The sequence below is a fragment of the Diadema antillarum genome, unplaced genomic scaffold (assembly GCF_040938485.1).
Source record: "Diadema antillarum isolate AM-2024a unplaced genomic scaffold, OU_Dant_1.0 scf00000135, whole genome shotgun sequence".
Lineage (NCBI taxonomy): Eukaryota > Metazoa > Echinodermata > Echinoidea > Diadematoida > Diadematidae > Diadema > Diadema antillarum.
The window spans coordinates 2,292,978-2,313,049 of NW_027271024.1; the positions used below are offsets into that span (position 1 = coordinate 2,292,978).

Here is a 20,072-nt window from a genome sequence, read left to right on the forward strand (position 1 = left end):
CTGATTTTAAATGACAGGTTTTTTTTAGCAACACCACAATTGGTACAGGTATTTTTTTCAATTTAATTTTCAATGAATTTATACTGTATCTCAAAACAATAGGTAATGCACTATACATTATTCTAATATGAAATATCATATTTTCATCACATTTAACATATCAATTCGTTTGATCGCTATCAATGGAAATTGTAGTGTAAATGAAATAAATAAACCAGGAAATACATAATGTATTACAAGTTGTACTGTTACTCGTACAGAAATGAAAAGTCTGTAAGGCAAAGGGCTGAGGGGTAAGAGTGATTTAATGATATAGTAACGTTGCTTGACGGCTAGGACAATGAAACTGCTTTATTAGTTTGATCAAGAACATGCTTTGTGTATCGATAGGTATCGTCGAGTGTAAAAGACAGTACAATATTAACAAATTTACTTTTGATTTACGATCCCCCACTTTGGTTCTTGCAACTGCAAGTGTTGCAAGTGATGTTATAGGTACATGTATTATTGTTCGGATTATTTTTGAACATAAAAATGGACAAACTATTATTATATAGCAATAGTTGTAATAATTATTGTAGCTCAGTTATGTTTGTTTCATACATTTTTGAACAGACAGTGGATATGAATTCAATTCAAATCAATCAATTAATCAATCAATCAATCAATCAATTAATCAAAATTACAAATCACTAATCCCAATCATTTATCAGTAATAACTAATTAGTAAAAAAGACAAACTCACAACAATAAGCTCTCGTCCTTACTTTTCCGTGACTTATTCACGGAACATTTCTAATTCCATTTCTACGTTTTTAGGTAGTTTTAATGCTTTATTCTCATAGTATAAACACACAGCAACATCCAAACGCCATTACTAGAGAAACCAATCATAGATAAATTCATAATTGGCATAAATAACATAAATAGATTAAAAAAAGGAGATGTGATACATTTTTGTAAATCTTTTAATATTTAGAATATAACAATCTTACCAACATCCAAAAAATGCTTAGAGATTCCATCGAGGTATAATATAATACTTTGAACATGAGGTGTTGAGCATGATTACGAATATAAATGTAAATGTAACATTTTGTGTGTGTGCATTTAATTATCTAACATTACACATTCCCATTTGACTAAATAAATTTATTGATTCCACTTTAATGTTGAGAACAATGGGGTGATAATTTCAATCTCTTACCGTTCAAAATTGTGTTCAGCATACAACAATAATACACACTGTCTGAAAACTATAAAGTCCTTGGTCTTTTAAAACCTAGAGTTGTCAAGGTGATGATTGCTAACTGTTTGCCGCACAAGCAACCGGACGTTCATCAATGTCAAAATGCCAAATTTAGGTCATGTCCCTTTGAGAAAGTAAGACTTTAGCTTTTAGTGGAATATGGAAACGGGAAAGATTTTCAGGAAGGAAGGGAAGGGGAATAGGTTAAAGCATAAACTCCAAAGGATTTTAAATGATGTATTTACCGAAAATCTGGAGGAGTGGAAGTTATAACTGGGGCATGACGGACGTTCAACACCTGTGAGTAGATTCTTGAAGACTGACTCTTTATTCTCACCTTAACGTAACAGATCGATGACTCAAACAAACAGGAACAGATTGCTCGTCAAAAGGACATCATCACTTCGATTACGTGGGATATGAAATACATGACCAACGGAGCCTCAAACGCATCTCGGCTAAGCGAGAATTGGCCAGATGGAAGGGTTCCATTTTGCTTTGAATATGTGACTTTGTTTGCTTCTACACATGAAGAAAAAAGAACAGGGAAAAGTTAATTTACTTAATAGGGAAGCAGGAAGAAACGTCACGTCAAATAACAACGTATGTAGTCTTTTCTGCCCCCTCCCTCCCCCCTCACACAAACACACAAAATCTCTCTTTTTCTATCGCTTGGTATCATTTTATGGGATTAACTCTGATCGAGAAATATATAAAAGGCAGTCGTTTGACGGGTAAAGATCATCAGACGCCAGCAAGAGATCCTCAACAGTCGACCTTCCAACACATCCATCACAACTACGTGAGTATCACCGTCGTATTGTCAGCACCCTAGCTTTAACTTTTCCGTTGTATAACTTCTACACGTAGTAACAGCATCACATTTAATATGATTCATTTTAAGCCTTAATGTGATATCAACCCTTAATAGAATTATTCTAACGCTATTATGTAAGCTCATAATAATCAATTCAAACGTAAATGTACGAAATTTTAACCCAGGCCTAAACAATTGCTGAATGTCATACCAAAACAAGAAACAATCCTGAATGTTGAACATTTCAACCATGGTTCATAATATTGACTCTAAAAAGAATGAGTTTTCCCATAAATTTAGTTAAGTCAGTATACTAGTCACTATGTCAACCAATTCACATGCAATGAAAATGGTATCTGGGCAGGTTGGTGAGGAAAAGGTCTAATAGCTCTTTATCCATATTATTGTTTGAAATTTTGATTTTGATTGTCTTCCAGATGTTTTATCAATGAATCACTCAATTTTAATTTCCTTGAAGATAAGGTGACGATAGATTGCAAGGGTAGTTTAACAGTAAGGATAGATAGTTAAGATAGTAAAACAAGCTATATGACAGGTGAGCCAAAATGAAATTGCATGTATATATATATATATATATATATATATATATATATATATTTATATATATATATATATATATATATATATATATATATATGGGTATGTGCGTGTGTGTGTGTGTACATGTGTATTACATACATATTGGATAGAAACCAAGTTCATGCTGTCATTACCATGAAATTATTTCGGCACACAAATTTTCGAGCTATTCGCCCTTTCTCAAGTGCTCTTGATTCACAAGAACACTTGAGAAAGGGTGAATCGCTCGAAAATTTGTGTGCAGAAATAAACTTTTGGTATTTTATATGATATATATATATATATATATATATACATATATATATATATATATGAAGAACTTGCTTCGAAAAGGCGCTAAATCCATCACTTTTCAATAGATCTAGCGCCTTTTGGTTGCAAGCTCTCTCTCTCTCTCTCTCTCTCTCTCTCTATATATATATATATATATATATATAACAATATATGATATATGTGTGTATGTGTGTTTTCTTTTGTCTTAGAGTCATCATGGTTAGCAAGGTCCTCATCGCTTTCATGGCCCTCGTGGTCGTCGCTTCAGCTCTCGAGTTCGCCGAGGGAGATGAGTACGCCGCCGACATGGAATTCATGAAGAGGGACCCGGTCATGCAGGAGTTCTACCTCGCCGAGAAGAGGGGTCAGAGCATGAGGAAGTACAAGCGTAAGTATCACTTGCATTTGTCTGCTTTTCTAAAACCTGCCTCTACATTTCTTTAAGATGTGATATCATTCTTATGCATATCGAAGAGTTTAAATAAAAATATATATATATATATCCATTTGATTAACTTCAGATATTTGATATTAAAACTGCTGAAAAGCAAAGAAAATAATCAAAATATATTCGAATGTCCTAGTAGATTACACGACATATATTTCCAAAGAGTGCGTTTGATATGATCATATATAATTGGTTGCTGAAAATTATTGTTTGCCATTGCTAAGTAACTTCATAACGTAACCTTTTGTTTGGATATTCCCACTAGGACAGATCTCAATGTATGAATTTTGATTCTTCATCTATGCATTCATATCAAAAGTGTTCTCTTAAACAAATTCGTACTGTACTTTTGCAAGCTCTCCATGCAAGCTTTTCTTTGTTTGTGATACAAAGTTTTATTTGAAAAAAAGTTCAAACCTAAGTCACATGTGTTTTTTGAATATCGTACAGGTTTGACAAAATCTATGTATACATTGGAAAGAAAAAAAATAAAAGTAAGGTTAAAGAAAGTAGTAACATGAGACGACCACATTATGACCATATCTTATGATATGGAGAGGTGTTTTTTTTTCGATCCTGGCTCACACTCATTTCCTTTTTTTCCCGCCAATTTGTTCGCAGCGTGTGCCACCCAGCTGAACGAGGACCAGACCTGCTGGTGCAGTCGACGAGGTGGGAAGTTCGCCTTCTGCTCAGGTAAGCTGTTGTTAGATAATAATTTCCTTGTCTGCCTGTCTGTGTACATGTGAGTGTGTGTGTTATGGTTTAACAGAATGGACGTCTGTTTCTTTTAGTTGCCTTTGAAACCGATTGTTCAGATAGGACTTTACTTGATAATTACGTAATGTTGTTATATCTCTTTAAGCCTTTTCTTGTCACTAAACAAGCGTAAACTATATTGTTCTTTTACTCATCGTTCTTTATTTTATCATCTGTTATCTTTATTTTTCATTTCAGGAGCCGCCGGAGGAGAGGGAATCTAAACCGGAACTCCGCCATGACCTCTTCAATGACCCCTGACCCGAGTCACTCTCGTAAAGAGCCAGGACAAGTTCAATGACCACGCGAATGTCTAGACTCTGAAGTATATAGACGCTGCGATCATCAAGTGTTAGATTTTTGTCCCCTTGATTTTCGCCCCAGATTATGCTATGAATTAGAAGCAATAAATCTTATATAAAACTAAAAGGCTAGGTTGCTCAGTGTCGTTTAGACTTGGGTCTCGAGGTCTGTCAATGTTTTGCAATTATGAAAGAAGAGTGTGATATGAAGAAGGCGTTTTGATGTTTTGCAATAGTAGAAATGAAGAGTGGTAATAGGAGTATAAGAGAGATGAGAACGAACAAGCAGAGTTGTAATCATCTATCTGTCTTACTTTCTTAATATCCATAAATACAAACACATGCACACACATACAATCGCACATAGTGTGTACATAGATTATATACATACGTAATACACACAATATATATTTAATTATATTTATAATATATATATATATATATTTATATATATATATATATATATATGCATACATAAATATATATCTCATACATACATACATTACACATATGCACATTTAAAACTTTGTCTCTAAATCACAAAGTTGCAAAAGCATGTTAGGATCAAACCTCTGTCGTGCAAACTTTAACGAACGGAATAATGATATATAATGAGGGACACCATTTCTGCATTATCATTGTACATGTACAAATTGTTGATAATATGCCCTATAATACATAGTTGTTGTTTTTTACAATCTTCAACAAAAGTGTACACAAGGTACAATAGATAATACAGAAAGGCTATAGCTTTAGCGTAGCTTGATATGATTGCAGCTTTTATACATAAATCATATAATAAACACAGAGAGAAAAAAATATACGGGAGTGTGACTTACGTAGAGAAATATATACGATAGAAGAAAGAAAAAAAAGGACAGGAATAGTTTGCCTACTTCAGAAAAGGTTTGCCTAATGTCACACAAAATGATACTCAGCTTAAACAGTACCTATGAATACGTTATCAACAGGTTCATGGGAGTATATGGGGTATTTTGCCCACACATCCAATGTTGAGGTAAAAAGTAAGGAGAAAGACCTTTTAAAGTGGAATATTTCTTAGAGTAAACAAAAACAGCAACAACAAAACTGCCAAACCCAGATCATTTATTTTATAGAATTGGCCATACAAACAAGCAATCCTCGATATTCTTTGAGAACATCGGTAAAACAGATAAAATCACTTTGCCAGTCTCAATATTTTTTTTTTTGTTGTTGCTAGGAATGTTAATGTGATCAAGAATTTCCCCATTTTTTTCGACTTAGCTATGATGACTTTCTCCAAACCACGAGAATTTCTTCTTTTCGTTCTGGAGGGAAAATAAAATGTATAGGATTAATTGTTGGATATGTTTACATTATGTACATAATTATATACATCATTAATCATTATTTAAAGATGGATTCATCTTTGTGAGGAAAGCAAACATGAAAGTAATGGGGGACTCCGAGATACGCCGAATATATACAAACCTGAACCAATATTTATCATGATCACATGCATTTCACTCAAGCAAACATAAAATATGGAATAAATCAGAAACGGTTTGGGTTGTTTTTTTTTTTTTTTTTGTTCAGAGGTGTGACGGTTTTGTCAAGGCCCCATGGAATCAATTAAGGGAATAAACAGAAATGAGAAAGAAAGGAAGAGAAGATGAAAAAGTAGGCGACATAAGAACAGACAAACCAAGGACAAATTCAAGACCCCTCCACTCCCAAAACACACACACACACACAGACACGCACACACATACAACTAATAAACAAAGAAGGTCGCTTAATGAGGAAATGTTGCCACAGGTCTGTGAAGAATGTGCACATTATTAACGTTATGATTATGTGATGCTTGAAGGGCCTATGATTTCTATCATCAGTGGATGTATAACATGCCAAACACCAGCTACAACAACAACAAATAGAATATCTCGGACATATCTAATGAAATTCATAACAAACAGAGCATGTAGCGATGGAGCCCCCCAGTGGGAATGTGATGGAACATACTTCAGAACTTACTGTGATATCGTTATTGTGTTTCGGATGTCTCCTGCTGGTTATCAATATGAGTCTATACACCTCACACACACATGAGGAAAACACATATTCACACCATGATGTCTCCCTTGAGATGATATAACGAATCATAAAAGTTTTCAAGACAGAACCGTTTTTTCTTAATTACAGACTAAAAGTATAAAAAGGAGATCACAATACGGCATGACAACAGAACTCGGAAACAACTTTCAGCATTTTACACATCCACTACTGGCTCACTCACCAACCACGTAAGTTCGATCATCGCTCACGAGTGTTAAAACCCTACTTGTAATAATTTTCAACCTAAAATGCATGTATATTTAGGCTTCTTAACTCTTTATGTGCCACGTTCGCACCTCCGACTCAGTCGACGGCGTGCCAACTTCGCATATTCTGCTCAACAAACAAAGCCGCCAAGACCGATCGATATTAACACCGTTAATTACTGCTAATCCCGCGGCACAATGAAAGCGTTTCTCGTGCTTTTGGTCCTCTCATATACGGCTTGCAGTCTATGTGGTGATCGACTATCAAGCGATGTTCCCAACTAGATTTACTCGTACATTCTATGTTTCTGTCACGGTTTAATGTGCAAAGGTCATGCCTTTATAGTAATGTAGCAACTGGTCATTAAAAGAAAAAAAATTGAAAATAGAGTCGGCATACAATTTATATCGAAACAAACCTTGGCATTCCTCTTTAACTTTGCGTACTATTACGCCCATCTTAAAAGAAATTTGTAGAAGTTATACAAATTGGAAAAACAGAATTCGTGCTCAAAGCATGACTACCTTCGTGTCTCAGAATAACGTGGCACACAGGGGGTTTCCACCATGGCACATAAAGAGTTAAATGTGTCTTAATTCATAATTCACTCGATAAGCTCGACCAGTTATTCACTGTTCATAATATATTCGCATAATCAAAGTCATATATTTTTCCTTCTTTCATTGTAAATTAGGGCAGCCGTTTGTAGATTCTGTTTTTTCTTTAGATAAAAAAAAAAGATGCAGAAGGATGTTTGTGATAGAAGATGTAATATCATGTCATTTCCGTTAATCTAAACTAAGACGTAACTATTTCATGTGATTTCTGTGCAATATTATATTCTCGGCAGTTACACACAAAGCAGAAGACCTCTCTTTCTAGCTCTCAGTCTCTCTAGATATACATAACTTGATCATATTCGATATATTCGTGCAATCATTTACTTATTTGTGTGAATACGCAAAGACTCTGCAAGACACAATTTTCATTTGTAGAACAATGTTTTATTTAAGTTTTGCAGCTTAATTATATGGATCAATTAGTAGTGTCATTATATTGAACAGTAAGAGCAAAAAGCTATTTCCTGAAGCTACTCTTCACTAATATGCATAGACATTATCTTTAACTCATTAACTTTGCTGCATTGAAGGTCGAAGTTTTTTTCTAATGTTTAAAATCTTGTCTTTACCTCTTAAAAAATAATTTCCTTTCTTGTTTCGAATATAGGAAAAAGCTGCATCCAATTCTTTTTTTTTCGGAAAAGTAAGGCTTACTCCTTCATTCATTGTATATCGCAGTCGTGTCAACATGGTGCCCAAGGTTGTGATAGTCTTTGCGACCCTCGTGGTCGTCGCGTCGGCTCTCGAGTTCGCCGAGGAGGACGACTTCAAAGCCGACATGGAGTTCATGAAGAGGGACCCGATCATGCAAGAGTTCTACCTCGCCGAGAAGAGGGGCCAGAACATGAAGAAATACAAGCGTGAGTAGGAATTGTTGCGAATAAACTGTACAGACACCAGCAAATAACTGTCATTTTCCTATTCATCGTCGGTGTAAGTGTGCCAGATAAGGAGTTCCTGTTCATTTTCTTATATAAGCCATTGGAAATGTTTAATCTAATAAGGTAGAGACCACACTTCAATTGCAGTTACGGTTTTATTTGTAGTCAAACAATCAATAAGAGAATGATTATCAATGAGACGAGAAGGGGGAGAAATTCAAGGTTTCATGCTTTAGTTTAAAATTTCATTCATCAAGCCGGGCTTTAAACTATATTAATTTATGTTTCCTTCATTTGAGGCATTTCGTCATGTGTCACACATACATTTGTCACTGTGTGTACTCTACGTTAATTTATTTGAATCCCTTTCGATTTTGTTGTCTCAATAAGTTATGTTTCCGACTTTCTCGACAGCTTGTACGGACCAAATAAATTCAGACCAGACTTGCTGGTGCACTCGTCGAGGAAATAGATTCGTATTCTGCACAGGTGAGGGGTATGGCACGTTAACTCATATCTAACCAATCGATTACACTACATTACAGAAGTCATAACCCCATACAAGTCTCCTAGATGTCTCCGATCCTCTGCTCGAAACTTACTTGTACCTACCATCAGAACAAAGTCCGATGGAGGAGAGGGCTTCTTCTTTTGCCGCACCTACTTTATAGAATTTTCTGCCAGACCCACTGAGAAGTCAAATGCCAATAGACAATTTCAAACCAAAACTCAAAACTTTTCTGTACAAAAGAGCATATGTTTGTTGAATTTGAACTTATCAATGCAGTTATAATGTCAGATGTATTGCCAACTCTGACCTTTCTGCCTTTCATGTACGTATAAGAAGTAGTTATTGTGGAGTAATGTATTGTGTTTGGTAAATTGCAATTCTTGTTGTTATATTTTGTACTATGGTAAAATTTGTTTGTAAAGCGCATTGAAATTCTTTTCAAGTCTGAAATGCACTATATCAGAATTTTCCTTCTATTATCATTATTATTTTCATTATTTGATGTAATTTAGATTGATCTGGCATTATCATTATTATGATCATTTCATTTTATTTACTTTTTTTGTAACAGATATTATGACAGAAATGACCTCGGCATTCAAACACATTTTGAATTTTATAATATTGGAAATATTTTAGAAAGAAAATACGACTATAAAGACACGTAGAAAACTTCCATTTCTTCATGATTGAGAGTCTATTTTTTCAAACAGAAAGTAAAGATTTTGTAAAGTAATACGTTCGCAGAATGAAGGATGACGAATTTGAAATAGTAGAAGTGTATCATTGAGAATCTGCTATTGTTTTTCTAGCTGAAGATTTCACTGACAGATTCATCGATTGTATTGTTTTTTCAATACTTACGGTTGACGTGTTGCTTTCATTTTCATCGAGTACACGGTCGGTGTAGATACTAAAAGTTATTTTGTCTTGATCTTTGTGTGTGTGTTTGTGTGTGTGTGTGTGTTGTTGTTGTTGTTGTTTTTGTTGTTGCTGTTCATATCAATTCCGTTGTTAACATGGACCTGATATTGAAGGAAATTCAAATAAAGAAATTTAAATCATAAACAAAAAAAAAAAATAATAATAATAAGTTGGCGATACATTCTCTTGCATGAGATTTGGTCTTAACTTTATTATGATTGTGAAGGCCTTCATTTGAATCATCATTATAAGTGTGCTTCCGGAATCGTTTTTTTTTTTCTTTTTGTTCTTAACTTTATTTGTCTATTTCATTTTTTTGTTCAATACTTTTTAACTTTCAAATAATTTGCAGAAGCTGGCATTGGAGAAGGAATCTAGACAGAGATGTCCACGCAATTTCCGATCACCGAATTAATCTCTCCTACCAGGATTACGATTTCGACAAAAGAAATGCATGCGTAAAGACTACAGAAGTGACATGATATCCCATTGATCAATTAAATTAGTAGCTGCCGTTGAATATTTTTCTCTCTCATTCACATGATTATTACTGTGGGGTGAAACCAATAAAAGCTTATCTCGCGATAATAGTCCAACTTTTCACATAGTGACTGTATTCATTATTGTGGTTTTCTTCACTGGAAATTGTAGCGTAAGAGAAGCAAACCAGAAAATGAGTGTAACACACGTTGTCTCGGTGAGTCTGAGAGAGGAGAGTGAACTATCGGTAGAAATGTGCCGCTTGAAGGAAAGAATGGAGGCAAAAGAAAAAGAAAATCACACCTAATAATAATAATAATAATAATAATAATAATAATAATAATAATTAGACAAATTTGTATAGCGCAGCTACTATGTAAATATACTCTACTGCGCTGTGATGTAACAGAGCTCCTGTCACTGATTAGACACACGAAAAATAAATAACAAATTAATCAAAGGCTTCTGAAAAAAGATATGTCTTCAATAAAGATTTGAAGACAACAAGTGATGATGCCTTCCTCAGTTTCTCAGGTAATTTATTCCAAAGTTTTGGAGCAGCACAGCTGAAGGCACAATCCCCTAAAGTTACTTTCGTTTTTAAGTGAGATTGCTTTAGAAGCAACTTATCCTGTGTACTTCGTAAATTATGAGAATATGAGTGTGATTTCATTGATATCAATTCGGATAAATAACCAGGTGCTTGACCATGCAATACTTTGAAAACGAGTATCAAAATTTTAAATACAATTCTCTGTCTTACTGGCAACCAATGTAACTTCTTCAAAACAGGTGTAATATGTGAAAATTTTGACGAACTGGACACAAGTCTCGCACATGCATTCTGGACACGCTGAAGCTTGGTTATTTGTAAATCTGGTAAACCAAACAATAGCCCATTGCAATAATCAAGCCTATTGCTGATGAATGCGTGAACAAGAGTTTCAGCGTCTTCCTGGCTCAAATATCTACGAAAGTGACGCAAGTTATGCAACATATAAAAAGCAGACTTGCATGTGGTTGATATAGGCTTCTCCATGTTTAAACGAGAATCAAGCCATACACACAGGTTTTTCACAGAGCTCGATGGTTTAACTTCCAAATCTCCAACTGATTTCATACTAATATCCAGCTTTGCTACTTGTCTTGGTGTCCCAACAACAGGAAACTCAGTCTTTCCATCATTAAAGGGTGTGTACAGTTCTGGTCGAGGTGAAGATTTAGCTATTAACGTTTTGCGAGATATTCAGAAACCACTCTATGAGATGTCAAAGAGCCTGCAGTTCTAAGGGGTATCAAAAGTTTATTCGATGAAAATTGGTTATGATATGGCTGAGATATCCAAAAACAAGGTGAAACAAAGAGATCCTAATAAAGTTGTGGCATGTCGCCTTTCATTATTAGCACTTTTTTGGATATCTCAGCCATTTGAAAACCAATTTTCATCAAATAAATGTTGAATCCTTCTTAAAATTACATGCTCTTCCATATTTCATAAGAGACTTTTCATTATCTCACTTAAAAATGTTCAAAACATGAATCCCTACCTCAACCAGTACTGTACAGTCCCTTTAAGCATTAACTTATGTTTGGACATCCAAGAACGGACATAACATATACCTAACTAATATAATCAAACCTGCTCCCGTCCTGGAAGTCACATATCCAAACCTCATGATTGGCGAAAAAATAATTATCTTCAAAGAGATGGTAATTACTCGGAGAATGCGCAGAGCCACATGCCGCAGCTAGCAAGGTCTTCTTTACGCACCCTGCGATTCTAGCTTGATTCACTCAACCGTAGGTACGGGGGAGTTTCTCAACTGATCTCTGCCATGAACGGCTGGGGATTCCGCTGACCTAGCCAGCTATGTCGACAGCGCCCTGTCTTGGGAGAGGCAGTCAAATGATGAGGCTCGAGAGGCCGGTGTGCTCGCCGCAATGCGGCCTAACGACACCGTCTCACCAGCCCCATTTGGCACGTGGGGTTTACTTGAATTCTGTTTGGTGTTCTCTTCAATAATTGTGCCATTCACTATCAGCGAGTAACATCCTCCTCCTTTACGTGGATACCCTTTTCTGTACATTGGAAATTAACACCTGCAGTTTGGTACGTGTTATGCACCAAGGCAGGCTGCTGGTTTAAGTGTCCTTTTCTGGTAAAATGAGGACTGTATGGTGGAGGCAACGTTTACTTCACTGGCCTAGGCATGTGGGTGTGGGTGGCTCCGTGCACAAAGTGTATATATCAAGTTTAAAAGTTATGAATTGTTTAAGTTTCAGTGCCGCCATAGTTGGATGAGAAGACTACAGCAGTTCGTGACGTCTTTCCATAGCAACGATATAAAGAAAAAGAGAATTCAACTTATTCATTTTCCAAACATAATGAAAGAGCACTCGGCCTATACCTCTTTCAGAAAGCAGGGGGAATAACATTACCTTTAAAATGTATCAGTTTCAAGTGAAGGAAAATTATATTTTTCACTTTAAAAAAAAAGATTTTTTTTTTAAAACTTTTCTTCTACTTTTTTTCTTCTTATCATTGCCCTGCAGAGACGTCACGAACTGTTGTAGTCTTCTCATCCAGCCGATTCAATTCAATTCAATTCGGTTTTATTTCAAATCAAAAGAAGCATAACAGTTAGTCCGCAGACTAATCGTGTCATGCGTACAGAATAAAAATACATGCATGATTACAGAACATTCACAATCCAAGAAAAAATCAAAAAGTTAAAAAACCTATTAAATTATTCAGTCATACCAATATCATACAAAGCGTATTCCTTACAGTCCTATAATTACACATTACATTTACACAAAATTACACATGTGGTGATATTGCTGTAAACATAGATGCAGACATTCAAAAACAGACAATATACATGTACTATGGCTAGAGCAGAATAAATTTCCAAATGCAACATAACGAATAAAAAAACAACAAAATTAAATCAGCGGATGTATAGTGCCATATATGAAAAAAACGAAAATACAACAGTTCATATCTTTGAAAAATAAAACAAACAGAGATTGCACTGATATCAAATCACCTTTCAGCACTATATATCATTAGTATCATATTACTATTGCACTGCACTTCAGAAAAAATATATATTTCACATGGTGGGAGTATGAAATTGGACATACCATGTAGGTAAACTGTACACATACACTTACAACAGGGAATACATGTGTGTATATCATAACAAATTTAAAAACCATGAGTCCAGAAAAAAAAATCAATGAAACATACCCCTTTTACTAAAATATTATCTTCATCAACATAACCATACACAGATATACGCTCATACCTATATATAATAAACAGATGTATCATGTACATACATATATACAGCGTAAAGATAGAAACGCCAGTTTCAATCTATTTGTTCATTATATCGTTATTACTAACAGATATAATTTCGACAATATATGATATTAAAATCAAATTTCATTCAAATATAAAAATTGCAATTCAAATTTCCAAAAATTTATTCTACGTAACTATTGATTTCTTGGTTTGTCAAATTACAAAATGCATTGGGCACAATGAGGCTATATCTGTTCAACTTACCAATGAGTAATGTTATTGCAAAATGTTCAAAAGTTTCACAATTACCGGAGTACTTGATTACCCAACTCTATAAAAAATATAAATCATGAGATTCCAAATGCAAATACATTATGAAATAACAAATTTCTCAAAAATTTCATAATTGTTTAAATACTTGATTGCACAAGTACTGAAACTTTGAAAATTCATAACTTTGCAACCCATTGTCCTATTGTCATCAAACTACACAGATGTATTCTATTGATACTGCTGCATTCACTCAGTCCACATTCGTATTTGGTACTATGCAGGTGTGTTCTTTCCCTCCCTCTCTCTCTCTCTCTCTCTCCCTCTCTTGTCGAAATGTTTGATACCGATCGTTGTCGTACGTTAAAGGGTGTGTACAATTCTGGTTGAGGTGAGGATTGAGCTTTTAACGTTTTTTGAGATATTCAGAAACCACTCTATGAGATGTCAAAGAGCATGCAATTGTAAGGGGTATCAAAAGTTTATTTGATGAAAATCGGTTTTGAAATGGCTGAGATATCTAAAAACAACGTGAAACAAAGAGATCCTAATAAAAGGCGTGGCCTGTCACCTTTTATTATTATCCCTTTTTAATATTCTATCCGTTTGTAAAAACAAATTTTCATCAAATAAACGTTGAATCCTTCTTAAAATTACATGTTCTTTCATATTTCATAGAGATTTCTCATTATCTCACTTAGGAATGTTCAAAACATGAATCCCAGCCTCAACCAATACTGGGTACAGTCCCTATAAAGGGAAATTTTGCCCTGACAATTGCCTGATATATCGGTGTCTCGCGTTAAAGGGGAGTTGTTCCCAAATATATTTAGGTAAAATTCTCCTTTAACATAGGACACCGATACGTAACCACAACATTTCGGCAAGAGAGAGAGAGAGAGAGAGAGAGGGGGATAGAAAGAACACACACACACACACACACACACCGAGAGAGAGAGAGAGAGAGAGAGAGAGAGAGGGAGAGAGGATGGGGTAAGGAATGAAACGCTGTAAGATGATCAGATGATGTATTAATATATTGATAGAGAACTGTGAGAATGACTGACGTAGTATTTTGTTTGAAATGCATTTACGGATATGGTTACAAGTTTGACAATATGAACTGAATGATGCAACATTTAAACAGCATCTTTAACACTCGCGTGTTCATTGTTCGACAGCCATAAATGTTTTTTTTTCCTTCTATCAGCGAACAATAAACATAAGATACTTTTCACTTTACCTGATTTCACTCCGAACGCAAAGCTATATCACATTCTGCCAAAACATCGTCGAAAAAAGGATCCGTAAAATCTGGCACTTTGACGATTTGGATGTCTAGATGATGTCTGTTGGTACATGACTGTGTAGCATTTGTATTGATTTGTCTGTTTGTGTGTCTCTCGCACTCTATCTTTCCCTATCATTGGCGGTACTCTTAAATCAATCTTCCGTTTCTCCCTCTCAATCCTGCGTTCCCTCTTTTCTCCTTCATCTCGAGCTCATCTCAGGCATCCTTAGTATACATTCTCTCATTATATCTTCTCTCCCTTTCACTTTCTTCGTTTCTCCTGTCATGAAAATGCACAATTGATGCAAATTCTTGCATTATGAGTAACCCACGTGGTAAGAAGTTTCGAGAGATCGCATATATCACGTTCGAGAAATAGAGGTAGATCTTACCATTCCCTCCTAAAAAAGCCGGTGGTGTTGTGACATTTATAACTCTTCAGAGTTACAGTAATTGTGCGTGTGCGGTTGATTGTCATAATGTCCTTCTCGAGTTCGCAACATTCTCTTGAACGCCTCAATTCTCAGACTGATAGAACAAGCTCGACAAATCAACATTTGGACATCATTCTGCTCGAGAGAGCAGTTTATTGATCTAAAATGCCGTAAGCAAATCATATTCAAGCAAAAATATAGAATTACAAGTAGCAGCTGCCGTCATTGCGTTTCCGGGTAATTCTTCAGGTCTATGTTGCATAATGGTCTTTCATGTGATCGAGGTCTGGGTGTGTGTCTGGTGGCCTGAAGTCGACTGCTTACATGCCCTCTCCGCCGGCAGCTCCTATATATTCAGAAGACACATACAGAAAAAGAAATGTAAGCGAAATATTACAAAACAGCCTCGTCATGCCTTATCAACATACTTCACTACAGCATTTGATTCCCATGTTGTTGTTTTGTTTTTGTTTTTTTTTTTGCAATAGAATGCATTTTAACAAGCCAACAAAACAAAGAAGAAGAACATCCAACACAAATCTTCATATCTGATTTCAAATGAACTTCAGTGAATAAAAAGGATAAAAAAAGATCTTCCAAAGTAGTTCAACATAAAGGAGAAGTATGATATCTGTTGTCCAAAAGTCAAAATGATAAGGACATGATCACTGAAATATTGCCTTCCAAATAAATCTTAGCCCAGCTAGGATGAGATGAAAAAGCAATATAGGCAGAAGAAGGAAGAGAAGGACGACCGGAAGAAAAGCACAAGTAGAGGGAAAAGAAGAAAAATAAGAAGAAGGTGAAGAAGAAGAAGAAGAGGAGGAGGAGGAAGAAGAAGAAGAACACTTACCTGAGCAGAAGGCGAACTTGCCTCCTCGTCGACTGCACCAGCAGGTCTGGTCCTCGTTCAGCTGGGTAGCACACGCTATCGAAATAATCCAATGTTCAAGATGACAGACTTTATAGTATCTTTGACTAGCCATAGTTAAATGTCCCTGCCTTTCGAAACCTTGCAGGAGCATCTCTAAGAGAATCTGGTAATAGTTTTCGTTGTGGTCTTTCTTGTACAAGTACGAAATCATAATCATATTCACTGTAAGGAATTTGCTACTTCTGGAAGTTTAAATCCAGTTCTTACTTTCTGTATACAGATTGTAATTTAAAAACTCTTTTTAAGGATTTCGAGAAAACCGGAGATTCCGTAACAAATATTCGACATCTTTATCGTCATTGGCTGTGATATTCCTGTTCTGTCAATTTCTAAGGCATGTGGTCTTGGCGTAACCATCTAAGATGATCTTAGTATGAAAACACACCTTAATATTACTATTGTTTAAATCAGCAGCCCTGTGTTTGAAAAACTATAATAGAGAAACAGGAGAATGTGTCTATTTAAGTCATTTGGGTAATGATAATGATTTGCTCATTAAATTGCGGAATCTCCGCTCACAGCAGGACTCGAACGGAAACGAAATTCAGCCGCAAGGCTTGTAACTTGCAAAAGGCAATCGGATTACAAAACTACTAACCTTTATATTTGTCATTGGATGCCGATAAAGGCCAGAATGAAGTTTAAGATTTGACGATTGTATTCTTGATTGGAAATGCCTATGCCCGCCTATTTCAGTGAACTCATCAAACTATATCATCCATTTCATCTACGTTCAATGTTCAAGAATCTCCCCACTGAAATAAGTCTGACATTCAAAACATTTGATGAATGAAATATGAATTTTTGAAAACGGCATTATCACTATGAAAAACTCTCCAGAACAGATGAATCGAAATTTCGATAAATTACATTCATGCTGAAATTAATAACTTCGATGATATTGTTGATTATGTTATTTTCCAAATGTTGAGCTGAATTTGTGTTCACGCATTAAGACTATCTAATGTTACTTTGCGTTTCTGTAAGAACTGAAATCAATATTATAACTATTATTATTTGTATATTATTTTATCTCCTATGGCGACCAGGGATGACACCTCATATAGCGCTTTGTATCCAGTGGAAGAGACGCTTTCAAAATGTTAACTATTATTGTTATTATCATTGTTATTCTATGAGATTTCTGCAAAGCATTCGAATTATAAGCCGGATTATAGATGAAGGAAGGAGAAAGCAGTGTTGGCATACAAACTCACGCTTGTACTTCCTCATGCTTTGTCCCCTCTTCGATGAGAGGAAGTAATCCTGGAGGACCGCGTCTCTCTTGATGAAGGCGAGGTCGGCTTGGAGCTCCTCCTCCGTCTCGAAGGCCATGGCGACCACGCAGAGAGCCATGAGGACAAAGAAGGTCTTCATCTTGGATGAGATGTTCTGAGGGGAAAAGAGTATACATTGCATTAACGTTATAACGAACACAGTTATAGCGGAATTCTAATTATAACGAAGTAACCATTCAGTCGCAAAGCTATCATTCATAATATACTTTACTGTTCGGCTATAGCAACATATCCTCGTTAAAACCAAGTAAATCTTCCGAATTATAACCTGTATATCTTTAACCTTATCTTATTTGTTCGGTTATGACCAAATTTCAATACAACAAAATCTTTACATATACATTCCTTACTATTACGTTATAACAAAATCCTTGTTACAACGAAGTAAATAATCCGATCCCAAAAATATAATCTATATATCTTTATAACTTTAGTTGTTCGGTTACGACTGAATTTCGAAATAAAGAAATCTTCACATACTGTAACGCTAGATTGTAATAAAATCCTCGTTACAACGAAGTTGCCATTCCGATCCTGAAATCATAATCTAGATATCATCTCTATATACTATATTTTGTTCGGTTATAACCAAGTTTCGTTATAACGAAAGATACAGACCGTTCCTAGGACTTCGTTTAATGGGAGTCGCCTATTTATGCAACAAATGCTGCCTGCACTATTTATCCTCGGCATATTGATTATTGGTGATGTTCGTATATTTCGGTAACCTCATCTCAATTTTCACACGAAAACGTTATGAAAAGAACAAAGCAAAAATGTAAAAATAGGTATTTTTTCTGATAAAATGCCCTTCCGTCTTCGTCAATCGTTGAATGATATCCCTTATTTTAACTAATTTTAAAACAGCTCTTTCCAGTCAACTTTCTCCTTTTCATAATTGCAAAGATTATAGACATGACTTCTATACAGGCTGCAGTGATAGACGAATAAATTCACTAGTCAGTCTATCCATAAACACTCAGAGTGGCCGTGCTATTCTTTCCTAGGTTTGAAAACAGGTGTAACCCTAAGTGGTCCATTCATTTTGCCGCTACAATAAACCTGGAGAGTATATTATGACCAATGCACTTACGATTTGTGGAGAGGCAGAAAACTTTGGTGACTTGGTGGCTGTGTAGATCGGTTGTATTGCAATGACAGACATGCTTTCAGCCGCTTTTATAGAATCGGGGAAGTAGGATAAAACTCTGCCATGGAAATCAACCACTGACATTGACTGACGTCATCTAATTTGTTTCCACTGCCATGGTTTTGGAAGTCGTTTAAGTGTCATTTGATTTGATGACGATATGGTAATATCTTCACGGCTTTGATTTTGGTTTTCTGGTCTCCCATTAAGTAGCAATCAACGCCCCCTCGAAAGAAGGTCACCATTTTCACTATCACATCTGACATATAAACTACTCTCATCATTATCATCATCATCATCTTCATCATCATCATTGGTATTTTGTTCATATTGTAACGAATGTGAGGCTCTGACCATCTGCTAGTTTATTGGCAAATACTTCTCGTTAACGCACATGATCGACATGAGTTGTTACAGGACTTGTCTAAATGCATGACACGAAGTCTCGTCCTAAGATTCAAGAAGCCTTAGATGCAAGAATGAAGTTCCTTGATTTGTCAGAGCAATCGCTACTTATACCTCAATGCTTAATGTATTTCTTTAAACTTACAAAGGTATTCGGGCGATTCAAATTATGTGGAAGCTATGAGAAACATAGAATATTTGGGTGCATAGCTTGATATAGGTTAAAACATAGAATTCTTCAGTGGACTATACACAACACAGAATTCTAAACAATGTGAATCGAGGAATAATCAGAATTTACGGAATATGCAAGGAATGTGTACTTAATCAGAGATTCAGGCTATAGCGGAAATCCACTTGTTTTGGAATGTGCCTTGCTCGGTACTTTATGAGGTAGAGTTATGAAAAAAATCTTAAAATTTTTGGGACGAAGGCCGGAAAGAGGAGAACCCCTGGCAAAGTGTCAACATGGAGGGGTGTGCTTGGCACGTGTGGAATGTAAACATGGACCCCACGAGAATTCGCTGCGGAAGGCAAGTGGTTTTCATATACAGCAAGGCACAGTTGTTCTGTGTAGTCATTGTGGTTTTCTGCTTATCCACATTCGTTACAATATTATGTTGAAATCCCCAAATCAAAATGATACGATATGAGGAAGAAGAAGAAGAAAGGTGAAAGAAAGATTTTATTCAGAGGGGTGAAGGTTCAGGTGCGAGTTTCTTCACTTTGTCTCCCTCTACAAATTAAATTTGTTAAGATTGCAACTTTTTCTCCCTCTACAAATTGAATTTGTTAAAGTGAAGAAACTCGCA

The 20,072-nt window shown here is 35.6% G+C and overlaps 2 protein-coding genes across 2 annotated transcripts; one reads left to right on the plus strand and one right to left on the minus strand.

The window, feature by feature from the left end:
* The first annotated feature begins 1,991 nt into the window (after positions 1-1,991).
* LOC139720964 (uncharacterized) lies at positions 1,992-4,437 on the plus strand. Its single transcript, XM_071632294.1, has 4 exons — positions 1,992-2,051; positions 3,149-3,327; positions 4,009-4,083; positions 4,345-4,437. Exons 2-4 carry the CDS (start codon positions 3,156-3,158, stop codon positions 4,368-4,370), a joined length of 273 nt encoding a protein of 90 aa, XP_071488395.1. The 5' UTR covers positions 1,992-2,051; positions 3,149-3,155; the 3' UTR covers positions 4,371-4,437.
* An 11,159-nt stretch (positions 4,438-15,596) lies between these two features.
* On the minus strand, positions 15,597-18,870 carry LOC139720947 (uncharacterized). Its single transcript, XM_071632277.1, has 4 exons — positions 18,799-18,870; positions 17,625-17,799; positions 16,327-16,401; positions 15,597-15,819 (listed from the first exon to the last, which is right to left on the minus strand). Exons 1-4 carry the CDS (start codon positions 18,868-18,870, stop codon positions 15,794-15,796), a joined length of 348 nt encoding a protein of 115 aa, XP_071488378.1. The 3' UTR covers positions 15,597-15,793.
* Positions 18,871-20,072: the final 1,202 nt, after the last annotated feature.

What these genes read in the sequence shown, in the direction of transcription:
- LOC139720964 (XM_071632294.1), top strand. Translation starts at nt 3,156, where the DNA reads ATGGTTAGCAAGGTCCTCATCGCTTTCATGGCCCTCGTGGTCGTCGCT. An exon ending in GAGCATGAGGAAGTACAAGC is followed by an intron (nt 3,328 to 4,008) that starts GTAAGTATCACT and finishes ATTTGTTCGCAG; the next exon opens with CGTGTGCCACCCAGCTGAAC. An exon ending in GAAGTTCGCCTTCTGCTCAG is followed by an intron (nt 4,084 to 4,344) that starts GTAAGCTGTTGT and finishes TTTTCATTTCAG; the next exon opens with GAGCCGCCGGAGGAGAGGGA.
- LOC139720947 (XM_071632277.1), bottom strand. Translation starts at nt 18,870, where the DNA reads ATGTCTGTCATTGCAATACAACCGATCTACACAGCCACCAAGTCACCA. An exon ending in TTTCTGCCTCTCCACAAATC is followed by an intron (nt 17,800 to 18,798) that starts GTAAGTGCATTG and finishes TTTTCCCCTCAG; the next exon opens with AACATCTCATCCAAGATGAA. An exon ending in CAAGTTCGCCTTCTGCTCAG is followed by an intron (nt 15,820 to 16,326) that starts GTAAGTGTTCTT and finishes CTGAATATATAG; the next exon opens with GAGCTGCCGGCGGAGAGGGC.